Source organism: Callorhinchus milii, unplaced genomic scaffold (genome assembly GCF_018977255.1).
Source record: "Callorhinchus milii isolate IMCB2004 unplaced genomic scaffold, IMCB_Cmil_1.0 Scaffold5, whole genome shotgun sequence".
Lineage (NCBI taxonomy): Eukaryota > Metazoa > Chordata > Chondrichthyes > Chimaeriformes > Callorhinchidae > Callorhinchus > Callorhinchus milii.
Genome location: NW_024704746.1, coordinates 36,022,751 through 36,043,048, shown reverse-complemented (window position 1 = coordinate 36,043,048; position 20,298 = coordinate 36,022,751). Strand labels below are relative to the sequence as shown.

General features: G+C 38.5%; 1 protein-coding gene across 2 annotated transcripts in view; it reads left to right on the top strand.

Annotated features, from left to right (window-relative positions):
• tmem117 (transmembrane protein 117) overlaps nucleotides 1-20,298 on the top strand; it is a 112,311-nt gene that overhangs the window by 67,019 nt on the left and 24,994 nt on the right. For both annotated transcript variants that reach the window (XM_007903723.2, XM_042335483.1), the window contains exon 5: nucleotides 9,101-9,198. In XM_007903723.2, the coding sequence (XP_007901914.1) occupies nucleotides 9,101-9,198 (98 nt within the window). The remainder of the gene's footprint in view (nucleotides 1-9,100; nucleotides 9,199-20,298) is intronic.

Genomic DNA, 20,298 nt, shown 5'->3' with positions numbered 1-20,298 from the left:
CATCTACCGTTCTTACATTTCAACAAGCTACTAGATGTGAGAAAGACTGGATGACTTCTTTGGGCTGAAGCATCTTGGTATCACTTGGTAGCTTTCCATAATAGCACGGCTGAGATTAGGAGCTCACTGGGGAGGGAGTCGAGGGTGTCAACCTTGCATCCCTCTGATCCTCAAAGCTTTGGTGCACTTCTGTGCTAATGCAATATAAACACTAATTCAATTGTTTATATGAATATGTAAAACAGAATAACCATTTCAAATCAATACCCTCTGCTCTGTACTGTACAGTTGTTGGAATATTGTAGTGAATACCAATGAGTAAATGCCCATAAGGACGTAGTAAAATAATTGTAAAAATTTATAAAATGTAAGCTATGATTTAGTAAAATAATCACAAAATGATCTATTTGCTACTATTTAAATAAGCCTTGCTCTAAAATGTAAGTTAACACATATCTTGTGACAGCAAATTGATGAAATAATGAACTTTTCCCATTATTTTGGGAGTCCATATTGAAAATCATTTAATAACATCGGATAGCTAAGGGTAATGGTTATACATGCAGAAGGGTGAGGTTGTGGAACTCGCTGCCTGAAGTGGTGGTTGAATCAGACAGCATAGCAGCATTAAAAATGAAGTTAGATCTTCACATGAGGTAGAGGGGAATAGAAGGATATGGGAGGGAGTAAGAAATGGGTGAAGACTCACGGGGAGTATAAATACTGAATCCCTATCGTATTTTCGCCTATTGTCCGAACAGGGACACTGCTGTGCGCAATTGGCTGCCTCGTTTCTGCCACAAGAAACACAGTATATTCTGTGAAGCGCTTTGAAACGTCTTGAAGACGTGATAAGGCTCTATATCAAATGCAAAGATTATTATTATTAGTTTTATTATTATTACATAAGCACTTTCCAGCAGGGGTCACCAGAGAGTAATTAGGAGCAAATGGGTTGATTTTTATTTTTCAGCCCAGAATGTCAGAGCCACAGTAAAGTATGTGAAGTGCTTACATTTATGCTGGTTTATGTCGCGCCAAGTTCCTTAATAACGATAGAATCTATTTTATGTAGAATGATAGAATGTACGCTTATGTTATCATCTCTGTAATCAGGTAGCAACAACAACAACAAAATTATATTTGTATAGCGCCTTTCATGTCGGGAGGATGTCCCAAGGTGCTGGACAGTCAGTGTTTCAGACCCAAGCTGGGGGTCAGGATCAGGGAGGATGGAGGGCAGAGGGGGGAGGAGGGTGACCAGAAGTACGGTCGAAGAGGAGGGTCTTCAGATGGATCTTGAAGGAGACAAGGGGTGGGGGGGGGTGTGAGGCGGAGGGACTGCAGGATGGAGTTCCAGAAGGTGGGGGCAGAATGGCTGAAGACTTGCCTACCAATGGTGGGGCGAGTTAGGCAGAGGACGTGAAGGAGGCTGGAGCCCGCTGAGCGCAGGGAGTGGGCAGGTTGGTTGGTTAGGAGGTCACAGAGCTAAGGGGGAGCCAGGTCATGGAGGGGCTTTGAAGGTATTTAATTTATTGTTATTGCTCAGGCACCCTAGCAGTATAAACACAGCATAAGATGGATCTGATCACACAAAATGCTCAATTTTGAGCACTTGCAACATTTATGTTTCCGTTGCTGTAGTCTTAAACAAATAATAATAATCCTTGCATTTGATATAGCGCTTTTCACGTCGGGAGGACGTCCCAAAGTGCTTCACAGAATATACTGTAAAGTGAATTGACTGTATATTTGTGGGCGAACGCGGCAGCCAATTGCACACAGCAATGTCCCACAAACAGTCGTAGATTGAAAATGACCAATTTATTATTGTTTTTGGTTTTGGAGGGATTATTATTAGGCTCTGTGTGGAGTAAGGAAACTTGCCCAACGTTTCGCCCTCTGCCTGGAATTGAACTCAGGTCTCTCGTTTGCAAAGCGAGTGCTCTAACCACTGAGCTACAGGACTCTACATGGTGGTAATATTTTATTTAAACTTCATTGATCTGGCTGGACTAAGTGATCATACAGCAAGTGTTATGAGACAGCTTTTAGCGAGTACCCTAAGTGGCTGAATAACCATTTGTTTTTAGGAAAAACGTTTCATGAGTATAGCAATTACCGCAGAGCACACAGTTTGTTTCTCTGGTTCTAATTAACTATTGCACTCTCTTTACAGATAACTGCTTAATGACTGTGAGGTCTGGTTTGCACAACCCACACACTCAGACATTTGATTGTGAAGTGTCAACAATGAAACCACGTAATCGAATAGGTTCAAGCAAACAACCTGCTTGATTTGTCCATTTTTCAAGGACTGAGGAATTTGTGTGGATATCAGATGACTCTTTTGTGAGCTTTCCATAGTTAGAATAGCTTGTTTATACTTGTGCTCTAAATTCTCTCACAGTAAGTGGTACAAGATTGGCAGAAATATATGTGAAATCCATTGTCGTGTGCCTCTGATGCACCTGTGGATAAATCATACCTGTGTGTATCATTATTATTTGGTCAGCAGGGTGACTGACATGGAAAGCCATCACCATGCTTAGGAGTATCAACTTAGCTCCAAAGCAACTCTGCTTTCCTCTCCTCCTCACAAGAAGGATCTCTACATCTTAGTGGTTGTTGCCAGTGTAGCATTTGTGTACCTCCAAGTAGTGATTCATTAAGAACAGCATTGACAGTAAGATATCTCTTAACCAGTGGTATGAGCCTAAAAGGAGGAGCAAGAAAATCTTGGATCTTTCAGTAATTGAGGGCTAAATTGTGCCTCTTTTCAGAATTATTCAACTGCTTTAACGGGGAGGGGGGGCGGGTTATAACATTAATATAATAAGGGCCATCTAATTGAATGTAGTTAGGCTATGTGACATTTGTGTGGAGTGGGATTAATGAAAATCAGTTGAATAAACATTAATTGTTTTGTGAAGTGTTAATTGAGCTGTCTACATGAAATGAATTGACTGGTGTTTGTTATAGATTCTGAGAGAAGTGCAAATGGAATTATCCATTAATTGGTTCCTGGAGATAATCAGTCCCAGTTTTGACGTTTGTAAACCTTTTCTGTTTTACATGCATTTTGTTCTGAACTTTTCTGTTTTCTCATATATGTAACTTTTTTTTATGGTAGTTGTCTGGAATTTCTGTTATCTCATTTGCAGACACCAACGATGATTTATCTATTCCATTTCGCAGTAAATCTTCTAATCCAGAATCTACTCCACCAACAACCACCTCTTTTGACCACCCTCACATGCTGCCTCCACCCTCATCTCCAAGTCCATGAGGAGGTAGTGGACTTCCTGGTATCCAAAATTGACAAGATCAGCTGCGCTGTCTCTGCTTCCTCCATTCCAACCCACCTACATACACCCCAGATGTTACACCTCATCTCTCTCCATCCTCATTCTACTCTCCCCCCCCCCCATATCTTCTCATGACCTCCATCAGCCGGGTGCCTGACACGTACAGAAACCCATGCTTAAGAGTATCCAAACCAAACTGAGAATTCCATGCATCCCACCTACACATGGCAATTCCAGATCCAGGTGGAATGGGCTCATTTTCAGCAAATAAGTATATTGTTAGAATCATAGAATCTTACAGCACAGAAGGAAGCAATTTGGCCTATGGTACCTGTGCTGGCTCTTTGAAAGAGCTATCCAATTAGTCCAACTCCCCCGCTCTTTCCCTATAGTCTTGCAAATTTTTCCTTTTCAAGTATATATCCAATTCCTTTTTGAAAGTTATTATTGAATCTGATTCCACCAACCTTTCAGGCAGTGCATTCCAGATCATAACAATTCGCTGCATAAAAAAAATTTGCCTCATCTCCCCTCTGGTTCTTTTGCCAATTATCTTGAATCTATGTCCTCTGGTTACCGACCGACCCACCTGCCAGTGAAACAGTTTCTCCTTATTAGTTACTCGATCAAACCCCTCATAATTTTCAACACCTTCATTAAATCTCCCCTTAACCTCTCTGCACCAAGGAGAACAATCTCAGCTTCTCTAGTCTGTCCACATAACTAAAGACCCTCATCCCCGGTATAATTCTGGTCATTTCCTTTGAGGGATGAGATACTTCAGTTATGTGGCCTTGATATCCTTTCTAATGTGTAGTGCCCAAAATTGGACAGACTACTCCAGTTTAGGCCCAACATGTGATTTATAAAAATTTAGCATTCTTGTATTTGGTATAGCGCTATTCATGTCAGGAGGACATGCCCAAGGACTTCATAGGATTTAGTGTAAAGTGAAGTGAACGTGTATTTGCAGGCAAATGCAACAGACCAATTACGCACAGCAATATTCCGTGACGTATGAGATGGGGAAAATTTCTAAGTATCAAATTATATCCAAAGGCTAATTGGGTACATCTGTATCCCAGGATTTAACCTATCTATCATTCTTCATTTTGAGCTCACTGAGCTTACGACACATTGAAAGTCATTTTCACATGTTATAGCTGCAAGTCTGAGAGACTTTGTAATTACATTTCCTTTTAAAATTAGTTTTAAGTAACCTAATTTGTTTCGGGTGTATAACAGTATCTTAACAAAGCATGGAATGAAAAGATCAAAACTCTGGCCCCCTGGAGCACACTTGTGCTAGGTTGTTCTCTATATTTTGCCACCAAATGCATTGCTTGAACGGGGGGATATGTGTAAGCAAATTGCTTTTGAATCACCCTAGCAAAACGACTGCAGAGCATTTGGTACACAAACCCAATCTGATGGTTGTGGTTTATTTCAGGATGCACCTGATCGATGTTAGTTTGTAGCTTCTCCCTTTCCTGACCAACTGAATGTGTTAAGACATTTCAAGGCTAGAAATTTAATGTGAATCACAGACTTGATGTGTTTGTGTCAACTTACATTATCGCTTGTTCTGTGCTTGTGTGGGATTCTTTCTCACAGTTTGGTGCCTCCAGGAAAGAGTCTGCTGGAAGTGATANTTTTTCACTCTCAGGAATACAAACATTAAAAAACTAGCCATTCCCAGCATTGTTCTTCCTTCTGTTTTTCTTCTGGTGACTCACTTAAGAAACCATTTAATGATGAAATAGGAAGAAGTTGGGTTGGGTATTCTGGAAGGATGGGCTCAAGTAGATCAAAAGGCTTTCTTCAATCTACAATAGCCTCTGTTATGATGTACAGTTCTCCAATCATCAGTAAAAGCAGCCAGAGTGTAAGCGAGTTTCATTCTTTGCATTACAATGGGAAGGCAAAAAATCTGATAACAGTAAGTGTTAAATCCTTGAGTTTTAAAGTTGAGGTAAGTTGATGTTCTCCGAAACGGCAGTGAAGTGCTGGGATCTGCTCGGTGGGAGGATCAAAAGTGTTGCTGGCTGGCGAGCAGGTTTACTCGCTTGAAAAATAGCTTTTGAACGGAGCCATTCTAACAAAATGACAGAGGTGGCTGGAGGGGGTGTTCCCACAATAATTATCAATGGGATTAGTGCAGAAGCAGAATGTCCCACGTTATTACATAGCGCATTCTTATCCTTCATTATTCTATGAACGAGCATCATGCAGCAGTGCATTTTGAAGCACTGTAGCCAGCAATGAACACCGATTGCTAATTGTTCACAATGGGTTTACCTACAAATCCAATGCAGATCCAATATCCAGAGGCTGAAGGATTGTGCTTGTTCTTGCTGTCGTAATTAACGCAATTGATTTTCACTCAATCCTTAAAAATTATGCCAGATTGCCAGCAGTACAAATTCTCCAGTGTAGAGAAATATAGATTCAATTCTTTTGAATCTGTGCTGCCAGTGAACTGTTTCCTTACAGGTCTCTTAGGAAACTATTCTTAATTAAAACCAACCCTGCAAATGATGCTGATGCACAGGGTTTATTAGGTAGGAGACCTGGACAGCAAGGGTAATTATTTGTGAAACTGCACCACTTAAAGAATACTCCTGTTTCCTAACAATTATGGACTCCCAATTGATGAAAGTTCAGCCCACATGTTATTGCAACTTTTTTTTATATTAATGTAAGCTTTTTGTAAAAGCTTTCAATTCATTTCTTTAGCTTAGCTCAGCACAGGGAAAATAAACCCGTCTGCTGTCTTAAAGCTTTTCCGCACTTTTGATAGCATTAGACAGCTGGGATAGCTCACCTTCTCTGTCAGTCACGCTCTGACCCTGAAATGCTGCTGTTTTCACAGAAAGCCTGCTGAGGAGGGTAAGTATTTGATTCAGTTATTGCCTTTACACAGGGAAGGCAAACAAATGCCTCTTCTGGACATGCTACCTGTGTAAATATACTGCCCTCAATAAATGAGATGTCTGAGACCCTGATAAAATGAATGTGAGCAAAGAAAAATTTACAGTTCTTCTTAATATTTATTGAATAATACATTTTGCATTTGATATAGCACCTTTTCACATCAAATCATCGTCAAATTGTCTCAAAGCCCCTCACAGGATTTACTGTTAAGTGCAGTAGAGACCTACAGGCAAGTATACGCAAGAGTGTAAGCTTGTTTCATGATGGAGATTGCAGATTTAAATAGAAATTTTTGCTGGGATACATGTACTCTGCAGCATGAAGCTCTTGTGCTACATTCCAGTAGGGGTGGCAATAGAAAGTCACTTATTATAGTATTGATCCTACATAACATAGGCACAATATTCACCAGCTGAAATGCTTGACGGTATCACCTCCTGCAGATTCTGCAGTAATTGCCCCAGAGAAATGAATCAGATTTTTTAAAAAAATGTAAAAGATAATTGGCTTTTTCCTTTATTGAATTAAGCCCTGAAATAGCTAATCCTCTCCACAGCTTTCTGCTTGGCTGTCAGTGACCTGACATTGATCCGATGACATGACCATACAAATAAAAGCTCCAAGTTGTCTGGAGACCCCAGCCAGCTGCCTCAAACCCACAGGAGTGTGATCATACCTAATACTGAAATTGCGATCTTCTCTCAGACTGCTGCTCAGCAATGTCAGTTCAATTTTGCACATTCTCATTAATGATTTGGCAGGGAATGATATTGAATAAACTTTCAGGGCAGTGAAACTTAAAAGGGAAAACTGCTTTCTTGAATAAGCAGTTATTGCTGGTTTACATGGAGCTCACCATTAAGAAATGATGCTGAAGTCATGTTTTTTCCTCGACTGAAATGGATCTTTTGTAATACATGATACATGGATTAATTTGTTGCAAATGACATGCTGCTGCTATCGTTCAAACAAGAGTGCCGTTCATTGATGTAACCAGAATTGCTGATGATTTGAAAAGCTTATTAACTGATGGAGAAGGACAGTTTTATGTACAAGGCATTTTATTTATACTGATGCCAAAGGAATATCACTGGCATTTCCATGATCCAGCAGAGTCCAATCTTTCTGTAACGGTCTCTATTTGTATTGCACGATTACACTAACAGAAATCTCGTGGAGGGCTCTTTAAGGTGATGGATCTCAAATTATCTTTGTGGTTTATGTTATGGGGGAGAGAGAGGGGGAGAAAAAATATGAACAGTTGAATAGAATTCACTGAATACAATGTGTGCAGGAACTGTTTTCGGGGTTTAACAATAGAGCACGTGTGGGCTAACAGTGCTATTAGTTTGTATGCACACAGCGCACTGGCTATAGAGAAGGACCTCTCATTAACCATTTGGAGAACACACAGCCCTTCCTTGATATCTGACCTGAATTGGTCAACAATTTGCACTTGTATAGCATCTTTCATGTACGAAAACATCTTGAAGTGAAATGAAATGGGAGCCTGAGGAAAGTGGGAGTGTGTGTGTGGGGGTGGGGGGCGATCAAAATAGTAGTCAGAGAGAGGGAGGTAGCAGAGAGGGAGGGCTTGAGGTTGGAGGATTCAGCTCCAGAGATTGGAGGAATAGAAAGCACACAGAGTGGCAAGTGTAAGTTGTTTTACATCTTCACCAGAGGCTGTCAGGGCAAGTTAGAGAGATTTTTTCCCCCTGCAGTTGTCATTTCTGGAAGTGATGAGTTCACTACAATTCATGTAGAATTAGATGAATAGCTGTCAAAATGCTTAGCTTCTTAACCAAAAGAAGTCATTTATGTCTCAGATACGCCTTTGCTTAAAGGACACGTGGCCTATTTTCAAGATGAGTAAGGTGTGATATCTGATAAGAATAATAATCATCCTTGTATTTGATATAGCGTCTTATAATGTCATTGAGACATCTCAAAGCACTTCACAGAATATACTGCCAAATGGATTGACTATGTATTTGTGGGTGAAACGCAGCAGCCAATTGCGAACAGCAGTGTCCCACAAACAGTCATTGATTTGGTGGTCCAGATAGTATTCATGAATTGAACATAAACCATAGATATTAAAGGGAACAATAATATGTTAGAGTAGTACTTTTAGTATAAAATAAATACTCTCAAGAAGATTGATTTTAAAAAATGTCCTGTTCCTGTTGAGTGAAATTATATATAAGAGTCATTTTCTAGTGTGGAGTGATTGACTCCACTAAGATACTTGTACTTAGTTCTTGTACTTATCTATCAGTATAGATCACTTGATTCCGATGCTGATATGTCACCATCCCTGAATGATCAGTACAAGATGAGATTGGAAGCCTTTCCCTTTCCCAGCACCTGCTGCATTTTGACAAATTTGCTTAACAACGCAAGAATTTCATAGTTGTGTCAATGCTACCGCATTTTGCCGACAAAATACAGTCAATTCACTTTGCAGTAGATCCTGTGAAGTGCTTTGAGATGTCTCATTTCAAATGCAAAGATTATTATTATTGATGTGCAGACTAAACTGTATATTTTGCCTGTTGATCTTATTGTATGTTAGTAGAGATAGGAGGTAACAACATGTCGAAAAATTGAGCAGAAAACTGACCAAATATTATACTCATCCGATCCCAAAACAGTGCTCAACTCGCTCAGCAGCTCACATTCCCCATAAGGGTCACCGCAAAGAGCAGAAACATTTTTGGTCCATTAATAAAGTTTCTTAAACAAGTGGATCACCTAATAATTTTTTTAAAAAAATGTTTGCTTTACTTTGGGATTGAATACAAATTCTTTACATTCACATTGTTTCAAAACTTTACTTCCATTTCTCTTCTACCAAGGTAACGGACATGATGCTTCAAGATGAATTGTATCCCGATTGGGGAAAGACTGCTCGAGCTTTTTGGAGAAAAGGATATAACAGGATTGTCTTGTTCTGGTAAGGATGAGTTGTTGTGTTCCATTGCTCTCACTGTAATTGCTGCATTTTAATTACGTGTAAAACTATTTCCTGTGATAATCACATTTGAAGCCTTTTAGTTTTCCTGTGATGGTTGTTAATCTGTTACTGTACTGATTGCAACAGTGACAGCAATAATGTGATTATAAATATTGCACAGATCTCTCATTAACATATCCCTTTATGCCACAACTCATTGCTTAGCATAACATTTCAAGGCACCAGTTAGTTCTGCACAAATCTCAACATTCCTCACTTTTATGCCCCCAAAGAGTTGTCTGTTAGTTGGAATTTATCTCAAAACTATTTGCAGCCATGGGAACACCTCTGATTCACTGACTTAATGAATTTCATTGTGGCTATAGGAAGGAATAATTTGATCTTTATGACCATGGACTAATATACTTTTTTTTGGTAAAACTGTATTGAATCTACTGAAATACAGCAAACACCAACCTGCTTCTCTTTCCCAGCTTCTCTTTGTTGGAATTGATTTTAATCGTGCAGTGAATGCAAAATGTTAACAATTTAGAATTCTGACAGAGTAGAATAAACATTAATCTTGCCCAGGAGATTGCACATGGAAATTTGAACCCAGAACCGCCTGGTTCCAAGTCCAGTGTTCCACTCATTGAACGGCATAGTTTTTCTCTCAATTTAATGAAAGTTAATACAACACTTGCTCACTTCTGAATTTGAAAGAATAAAATAACCATACAAGTCTCTTCCATTATTTTTCTACACATATGCATAATGGAGCAAATAAACAGAACCTGATAAGATGGTATTGCAGGCCATAGTTTTGTGGTGTTTTGGATAAATGTCCAAAAGCTGATGACACCTGTTTGGAAATAATGGAGCGAATATAGTGCAATACTTGGGAATCAAGTCTAAAGGAGTATGATATTATGTCATGACATTCAGTAGGATTATGCATTCTAGCAGTCAGTAAGTGTGTTTGAATATGTGATAACACTGGCTTTTAAAGCAATACATCTTGAATCTACAGCAGATATGTTTGCACAGGTTCACTTTATGTTTCCAAGCTGTTGAAATTAATATGTGTGTGCTGCCCTACACACTGCACGTACATCAGTGTTGTACTGGGCTGGGACCAACAGAACATCAAGCTGGCTTTCACAGGGTAAACCATCCTGTATAGGTTCTTTCACCATGTTGAATAGTCTGTTGAATAGTCGATGATGAATCCAGGTTTGTGAACACATACTGATATATTCAGAGCTTGGTGCCTATCATGATTAGTGTAGTGAAACCCAATTATAACCCAGCCTCACTCAATGATTGAGTTCTCAATGGTCCCATGCTCAATAGAAACGCAGTTTACCTTACTTCTGACACTGACAAGTTAGCTTTCTGCGATTAAGAAAAGGCGGACTTCCAGGTCATCAGGTTGTCATGATATCACATCCTATATCATGCAAGCTATACACATGGCAGCTGATATCACTTCTTGTGCACACACACAAGGCCTGATGAGTCATCTAGTTTGTGGCTGCATTGAAACAATGTGTTTGGACTCCAATATGAGGTTAATGTTTTACAGATTTTTTTGGAATTGCGCTTTAGTGAGGCTATTTTAAGTTTCATTAATTGAAATTTACATACTACTTCATTCCTGGGATCATCCGTGTGGTGATGAATGTTTATAAGATGTTGGTTAAGCTACAGCTGGAATATTGTGTGCAATTTCAGGTGCTCCACTTCAGAAAGGATATTATAGCTGTTGAGAGGGTGCAGCATAAATTCATTAGGATGATAGTGGAGATGAGGCCTATATCTATGAGGGAAAGCTGGAGCAGAGAAAGTTAAGGAGTTATATGAGAGTGGTGTCCAAAATAATAAAAGGGCTTGAAAGAATAAATGTGAGAAACTATTTCTCCTGGCAAATGATTCAAGGACAAGAGGGCATACATTTCACATTAAAGGTCAGAGCATGAGAGGGGAAGTTAAGGAAAGACATTCTCCCACTCACTTGGCAGTGTGTGGAATGATTTGCCAGGGGTGGCTTTTGGAGCAGCCTCAATTGGGAATTTAAAAAGGAATGCAATGAGTAAAATTCCACTGGAATCTTGATTTACAGCAACAACTATAACTCGCATTTATACAATGTTTTTCACGCAGGATAATGTCTTGGAGCACCGAGTGACTCTTTTCAGCTATTGGTAGCATTTCAGAGCATTCAGGATTTGGCAAATTATTGAATTCAGTCTTAACTATTCTGTAAGAATTTACAGAAAACCAGCTTCAAACATAAAAGATGTATTTTGTAATTTATTATTAATAGAGTAAGTCTAGATCCAGGTAATTTTTGCCCTTGGATAGGCAAATGTGAAAGAAGGATTTTCGAGGCTTCAGGGAATTGAGATTGGGATAGACAGTTTGTTTGGAAGAGCAAACATGGACACTAATATAATGGGTTGAAATTATCTATTGTAATGTAGATTTCTATGGAACCTATGCTTTACTCTCTTGTTATATCATATTTTATGATTTTGATCCAATAGTGTAATATAAATTATTTCATGTGGCAAAAATGACTATTTCTTAAGTATAATCATTCTGATGAATGATTCCTCATTGAATGTTCTCAGCTGAATTTATAATAATCACTGGAGGCACCGTTGTCTTCCGCGAGTCTTGAAATCGTCTTGTGTGCATTGCAGCTGTGAGGCAACCATTTAAAGTACTTATAAATCATTCATTTGCTCTTAAAAATACATATTGGCGAGGGAGATTCATTTATATGTGGATGTTGCAAGAGCTTTAAATGTTGCATCTAATTGCAAGTCAATCCCTTCCCCGTAGATGCACTTAAAGGACACTTGAGAATCTCAGGCTATTTGCATCTATTCGTCATTTGTGAGTCGACCTCTGCACATGAGTAAGCAATTCCTCATCGGACAGGAGTTGTCTGGTGGTAGTGCTTTTTGAACCACTGAGCTTCAAAGGCTAAAGAGATTATAGAACCGCTTGACTGTAGAAGGAAAAGCGAACCCTTTGAAAGTCCTTAGTCAGACAAAGAATTAGAATCAGTAAGTGAGAGTTTAATTGCTTTTTTTTGCAAAGACAGACCAATTGCTTTATGCAAAATCAGTGACATCCCACTGTTTTTGTGACTTTGTTTGTGGGGCAGGGGAGGGGATTGAAGGAATGGTGCTGGTTTTAGCACCTTCACAATAGTTGTACAAATTAGAATCTAACATTTCTGCAACTGCAAGAAAATGTATTAATTTAAGAGCATTTGTGAACAGTAAAACGCACACCTTTTGCACAGATACGTCAAATATAAATCATAGGGCTTCCATACTGCCACACATTAATCAGGAATCACCTAAATAGTCCTAATATATGAGCTAATAACAACTTGCATTTATATAGCTCTTTTCACACAAATAGCGTCTTGGAGAACGTAACAGTGGTGGAGCCTGCCATCGAGCTGTGGGGAGGGAGTAGGTGACCATAAGCACGGTGGAAGAGGAAGGTCTTCAAGCGTAATCTGAAAAGGGGGAAGGAGGGGCAAGGCAGAGGGATTGAGGGAGAGAGAGGTTCCAAAATTTTTCAAAGTGTTGCAAAATCTTTGAGACAAAGAAGTCCAGGACCGCTTTGCCCTTGGGATTAGATGCGAGGGTGGAGGGTGCTTGAGAGGGCGAGCAGAGGAGATGATAAATGATGGAGAACAGCACTTTGGGATTATTTTTGGACTGAGAATAGAACACAAGTAAACTCAAACTAGTTTTATGAATATCTCGGGGACAATTTGGGAAACGGAACATCATACTACACACAAATTTTACCGAAGTAATTTCCACTGTAGAAATTTGATACAGTTGGGATTTCAAGGTTATAGTCTACATTATGGCGGTGTGAATCCAGTGTTACTGCTTGCAAAGAGAAGGGAACACCTCCCAAGTGTCCTGTCCAACAATTCCCCCAGATAAAATTGCTCATTCAGTTCATGGCTGTGTGTGAATTAGCTGCCACATTTGCCTACAAATAAACCAGTAACTACACTCTAAAGTATATCCTGTGAACTATTTGAGATGTCTTGTCAATGTGATAAGGCTTTATATCTAATGCCAAGGATTATTATCATTATTATGATTTATTATCTATAATGCATTTTACTTAAACATGCCAAACCGTGGGGTACCATCATTCAAACTGGATATAGAGAAAATGGCTTCATTTTGTTTGTTCGATAAATAACAAGCATTGTGAGAGGAGAATTCTGAGAGCTGGCATTGAGTTAATAAGAAAGTCTTACAAAGTTAAATGTTTTACAATGGAGAAAGGGAGACCTGGCCTGGAGGAGACATCATCCAAATTTGTAAAGTGCAACAAGGAATGGAAAATGTAAGCTGCAGGTTAACTGGAGGAAAGAAATGAAATCCAACTCGTGCACAATATCCAGTGAAAGTTCAGTGTAGATTCTATCTGAGGGAGATGACCATTAGTGAGGGAAGTGTGTATTTTAAGTTGATTTTCTAATGCTCAACCACTAGCACATTTGTGTTGAATGAGTATAGAAATTTATTTTCTAGTATTCCAAAGTCCCCTCACCCCAAAAAATCTAGTTTGTATTAGAGAGCAACAAAAAATTGGTATTGAGTTTCAGAATCTACCAATACACTCCTCTTTCTACAAAGTAATAATAACAATCCTTGCATTTGATATAGCGCTTTTCACGTCGGGAGGACGTCCCAAAGCAAACTGCAATAATAATGAATCTGAGGCATCTGTGTCACCTGCTGTAAAACAAAAGCCATTTTTCAGAGACTGCAATGATGAACTCCACAATTTCAATGGATTATAGTGAACAGACAGGAAAATTACTCATAAAATGATGTATGTTGCATATATTGCTTAAATAAGTTAAGCCGGAGTGAGCTGTAACATCGCCTTGAGCTTCTAATGATTATATAAACACTCTTGTCACCAGAATCCTTCAACTGGATTAGATCTTGTAACACACTACTGATATATATATATATATGTGCGTGTGTATATATATATACACACGTGTGTGTATATATATATACACACACACATATATATATTATATATAAACTATGCGTGTTATTCTACACTAGAGCATTTAGCTGTGCAATTGTAACCAGAGTTTACATTATGCTGTAGTCTTGATCTTTAATCTCCTGAGTTCTATATAACAAAACTTTGAGGAAAATGCTTTATATCTAGCCAGATAATATAACAATAGAATAGAACTGCTTCCAAGTGGCTTTCCCTTCACTACTAGAAAGAACTTTGTGCGGCAGTGTGACAAGAAAATAGATAATTGTTATATTCTTTGTGTGAGCTGTGACAGTGACTGTTTAAGATGATGCTAGTATGGAAAGTATCACAGCCATGCCTTACTGTCCACACCAGACACCCAATCCTTTTACACTCTTTGCTGGGGACTTTACTGAATAAATGGAAATCAGCAGAATTCATCCTTGAGATGTGTATTCATGAGTGGATGCTCATATCTCAACAATATGCATTAATTTATATTTAGCAAAGCTGTAGATAGTTATGAGGAGTAGGTAGGAAAACTAAAATAAAAAAAACTATATGCTATGAACAAAAGCAAACGTTCTGCAATTTCTTTTAACAGGAGACGATATTGACAGAAAACCTCAGAGAAGCTTTAAATCATACATTCTTAGTCTCCTTTGGGAAATCAGTGAGTGCGCTTCTTAATGTTTTCGCACTGGATTAATATCTCAAGGGATTGTACTCTTCCATCATCTGACAGTTGGGATGGTGACTGCTATAAACCACTTATTCTTTCATACTGTAATAGAATTTAATGGATCAACACAGCAACTAATTCATCAATGGTTAGGATTTGGCAGTCAAAAGTTAACTCTTGGAGAGAGTAATTTTTAACAGTACATTTACAGTTAACTTACTTGTAGTTTTATTGCTTGTGTCTGTGTTGATTATGTTATTTCTATGACAAAGTTGATATCCTGAAACCCTGGTACCAAAAGCTGGTTTGTTTTACTGTGGTAGCTGTTGTATTATGTGGTATTGCTTAAAATGTATAGCTTTCCGATAACGCAAAGCGATCGATTAATGCCTGAAAAGCTAAAGGTGAACTCATTTGTGAAAAAAAGGAAACATTTTGTGCTTGGAGAGAACTACAGTTTTCATTTTGAAGAGCGGTGAAAGATACACCATTTTTCCACCTCTTCTCAAGACACTGAAGTATGGTTCCACTGGAGCTCATGGTTCTCTAATATCTGACCCAAGTGCCCATTCTTCATGTGATAACCAAGGCATTGAGTGCTGGCAGGTCACTGAGCTATGGAGCGCATCACAGCCAAGCCTGACATTGCAAATAAATCTTTTTCCTCTCAAAGCACATCTTGTAAGAAGTTTGTATTCCATTCGCTGATCTCAACTTGATTCTGTTCTTGTGACTTACGCAAGCATCGAACCATTTAATACTGTAATGGGAAGATTGCTTGCATTCTGGAAATAAGATCAAATGGGCCAAATGCTTTCTTCATCCAACCTTCTTTTGCGATCTTTGACTGCAAAAATATTACACTTTGAAAGGCTATCAGCCACACTGACGAGGATGAGATTGAAAATGTACCTTTTGATGTGTTTCTCCCTTCCCAATCTGATAAAAAATTAAACATTATTAATATTGGAATAGTTTCTTAATCTGTTTGTTTTAACCTTGTGGTGTTAAATTTTTTCACCCACTCTATTGTTGAAATCTCACTTGCTGCAGCCTGTAGGCATTCTACACAATTTCTCCTGACAGCTTTTAGGTAGCATTTTTAAAAATTCAATTATACTTCTGCTTCTAAAGAACCTGACATAAATACTTAGATCTAGTAATGATATTATAAGCATTCACTCTCTTCATTACTTCAATTTGGCTTGTCCTAATGTCTGCTTAGAATAACATTTTTTTAATCTTCCTCTTCTGAATTGTCCTGAATAGTTCCATTGGTTGAAAGCTACACTCAACTGAGGAGATATTGTTTGCGCTTAAGAATATGTTATTATGCTATTATGGAAAGTATCACAATGCCTTACTCTGTCCTCACTAGATATTCAGGTTTGTGCGGTTTCCAATAGGGATCAAGTGTTGGAAGTCAGAAATCAGAACCCTGGCTATTAATTTTCATTTTCTTTAATATATCAACCCATCCCATGCTGGGATCAGCTAATTTAGCCCAGACCAGGGGTCGAACATCGGAAGTTCCTGCTCAATGTGACTCAGATTCCGCTTGGGAAATGTCTTTACCAACACAGCCATTGAGTGAATGCTTTCTGATCATTTTAAGAAGCACAGATTTAGCCAAAGTGCTGTGGCTTCTCCTGAAGAGCAGTGCTGCAGAATAGTCACCTCTCTCTTTCCTTGGTGTACGTTTTATATGCAATGACACTAAATGGCATCTAATCTTCAGCAGTGAATGAGTACACGCATGTTTCATGCTTCTTTGAAAACAAACTTGTTTTTAATTTGAATGCATCCTCTATTATTGCTCAGTTTACCAAATAGAAAGACTTTTATAAATTTAATTATTTTCAGTTTCTGAATCATAGAGTGTAAGGAATCTAATGGAATGGAATTAATGCTTGGAATTTATCCAAAATAGTGCACAGTGTCTCGGGAGGGATTAAATATGTATGACTAGGGTTTGCGGTGAAATTCATGTGCAGGAACCTGCAGCATATATTTTCTATTTAATTTATTTCTGATGCCTTCCAGTCTAAAAGACTAAAGTTCTCTAGATCCTGCAAGTTTTTACTTGATTGATAGGAAGAGAATTAAATTTGCTAATTGTATTTATTGTCAGTGGAAGGTATGACAGAGCTGAGATTAAAATGCACAGTGCAAGGGAGAAATTAATAGAGTCAGACTCAATTTGATACGATGAACTGTGGCTAATAATTCACAGCCTGAATCAAAATTCTGGCTGCTGTGAGAAGCAGTAAAACTTGTTCTATTTCTACCAGTGAAGTGAAACTCTACGAACCATGAGCTCTCCCTGTAATACTTTGCAAAGGTACCACTTGAGATCATTACTTGCATCTTTCAGGGTCAAAGAAATCAACACTAAACCTTTTACTGCTAGCTACTCTTTCTACTCTGTCAATGGTCACAAAAGCTGTTATAAGATACTGATGAAAGAATAATCCTGTTCATAAATAGTTGTGTTTTTATCTTTGTAAAAGAAGAAACTTTTTTTGTGTGTCTGATGGCCTGTGAACTCTTGTATGTTTCAGGAAAATTATGTATTTAATTAGGAAATTGGAAGATATATCATTGAAATACGAGAATAGGTTGCTAGGTGAGTGGTAAACATTGTACCGTTTGAATGAAAAGCTCAATCATGTATTTGGCAATTTTTAAAAAAAAATACTCCTACAGCTGTTGCCATGACCTATTCGCTGAATAAGACTGGGTAGAATCATAGAATTATCTGTAGTTCACCAGTGATAGTGCCTTGGGAGATTCTGTAAATAGCATGTTTGAGTTAACCAGCTTGTTTTCTTCAACTAATACCAGAGATAAGGAATCTGGGTTTAGATTTTTGCTGCAGCCCAAAGGGCTAAGAGACTGGGACATATCATATGTTGATCACTAAAAATAGCCTTTGTTTGCTTTTAGAGTGAAAACGTTGAAGTGAAATTGGTTGCTATTGTTTAGTGATCAGCTTGTGATCGACTCCAATATCTGAGACCCATTATTCTGTGGCCTTGGCATCTGCTATTGAGAGTTTGATACAATGTAAATATTGGTCAAGACATGGAAAACGATTTTCCTTTTTTCCGTGAAGAATAGTTCACAGAGAGACTCTGTTAGAATGTTGTAATGTGGTGTGCTGTGCCAATATGTTGCGTTGATGAGACTAATCTGCAAAATATGCATCACAATGTAACCGAAAACCAGAGGTCAAGCTTGCATGTCACCTATCTGGAAGCTTATAATTCAGATGATGTGCTATATATTTGACTAAATACAATATGTTTATTTGAGTACAATGGGTGAGTGACTTCAGTAGTGTCATGATATCTGGCCAGATAAACTGTAGCTAATAATTCACAGCCTGAATCAAGATTCAATTATTGATTTGAATTGTCCAAGATGGTTGCTTTTATGTCTGTGTGCTGCATTCAGATTTTTCCACATTCATGGGATGGTGTGTGTCTGCCTGATGAAGGTAGACTTGTAACTGCGCGATATGAGTTAAAAATATTTGACAAATCGAAGTGAGAAATGAAAGGAAATCCTATTCAGTAATGCACATTATCAAAGAGTGCTAATCTACTACACCCAAATCCCCTCTCTCCCCACCCACCCAACACTTCTCTTCAATCACATGAGGAGGTAATTTATGATATTCACAAACCAGGTAGTTGCAACTTTCTGTTGGCATCTTGGCTGTTGGCTGCATGTTTTGCAAACCAAAGATTTGAATTAACATATCTAGATTGCGAATATTGCAAATGTGAGTCCGATGTGTCAAATTATTTGGTCCAATATGTATTCCATTCAGCAGACCAGTTTTATTTGCGGGGGGTGGAGTGTGCGCGCGGGAGGTAATTGGATGTCTGACATTCGTGAAAATCCAATACCAATTTAAGAGTTACAAAAACCAAACTTCTGAATTCCAAGTAAGTAAACTCTCACTCATCATGACATTGGTGGTGAAATTTTTGAATTCCTGGCAGGAAGCAGCACACAGACAAACTTCAAATCTTCCACACCGCAATCTCTCATTTGTCCACTCTTCCAATTCATGCTTGTCAGCTCAGCACAGAATCATGGAGAATATTATTTGCTCACTGCAGTGTCTGAGATATCATTAAATTAATAATGGTGTTCACTGATGTGAACTAGGTAGAACGCATTTCCTAAGGTGGAGGACAGTAACTTTTTAAACCAGCACCTCACCTGTCAGTAGATATGAAAATGTGTCCAGTAATCATTGACAGTGGAGATGTAGATGGTGGCTTTTAGCCTCAACTGGATACAAACCACTGCTCAATGCCTCCTACTTATATGACGTGTGCAGTTTGTTTATTTCACTGTGAAAACAGGTTAACTGAGGCCCATAGTGTATGACACCACCAAGGCAACAAGGTGCCCAGTTTTAAGATCCTGTGTAAGAAAGGGCTGGAGACTATGTGATTCATTTTTATTTCATTGCAGGGAAGATGAAGTGTATGGAGGACATGATATTTGGAGTTTAAGGAGAAAGTTCAGAGGATTAAATACGACAGTAGTGAGAAAATTCTTCTTCGTCTACGCCCCAAGCTTAGGTGGCAGAGTTAAACACTTTGAGATGTCCTCCTAATGTGGGAGGTGCTGTATAAATGTAAGTTCTGGGACAGGCAGAGTTATATTATAAAAACTCTGAATCGATTTGTGTAAAGTTTGACCCTTTAAGTGCTCAGTTGATCCAAGCAAAGATCTGTACTGATACAAAGTAATGAGCATGTTTACTTGGCTGTGCCTGAGGTTCTGAAATGACTCAATTTATTTAGTGCTGCACTGATTGTGTACTCTTGTGTTAATTAATAATAATCCTTGCACTTGATATAGCACCTTATGTTGTCAGAACATCTTAAAGCATTCACGGAATCCTACTGCATTAAGTGTAGCAACTATATATGTTGTAGGTGAACACAGCAACCATTTTTCGCACAACAATATCCCACAAATAGACCAATTTTATCTGGGGGTGTGTTGGTCAGAACATCGTGAGGAGCTCCCATCTCNTTTTTTCTAATAGTTCCATGGGATCTTTATTGTCCATCTAAGTATGTGAACCTGTCAATGCAGTGCACCCCAGCACTTGTCAGCCTTGAATTTGAACTAAAAGCTCCGATGTAGGGCTTGAGCCCACAGCCTTCTGATTCAGAGGTGAAAGTACTACCATGGAGCCAGGTTGACTCACTGTTTCTGTTTCCCAAAATTTTATTCATATTATTCTTATCATGCAGGATAGGTAGAACGCTGGAATAAATTCCCTTTCAACACAATACAAATCACATTTGTATAGCGCCTTTCACATTGGGAGG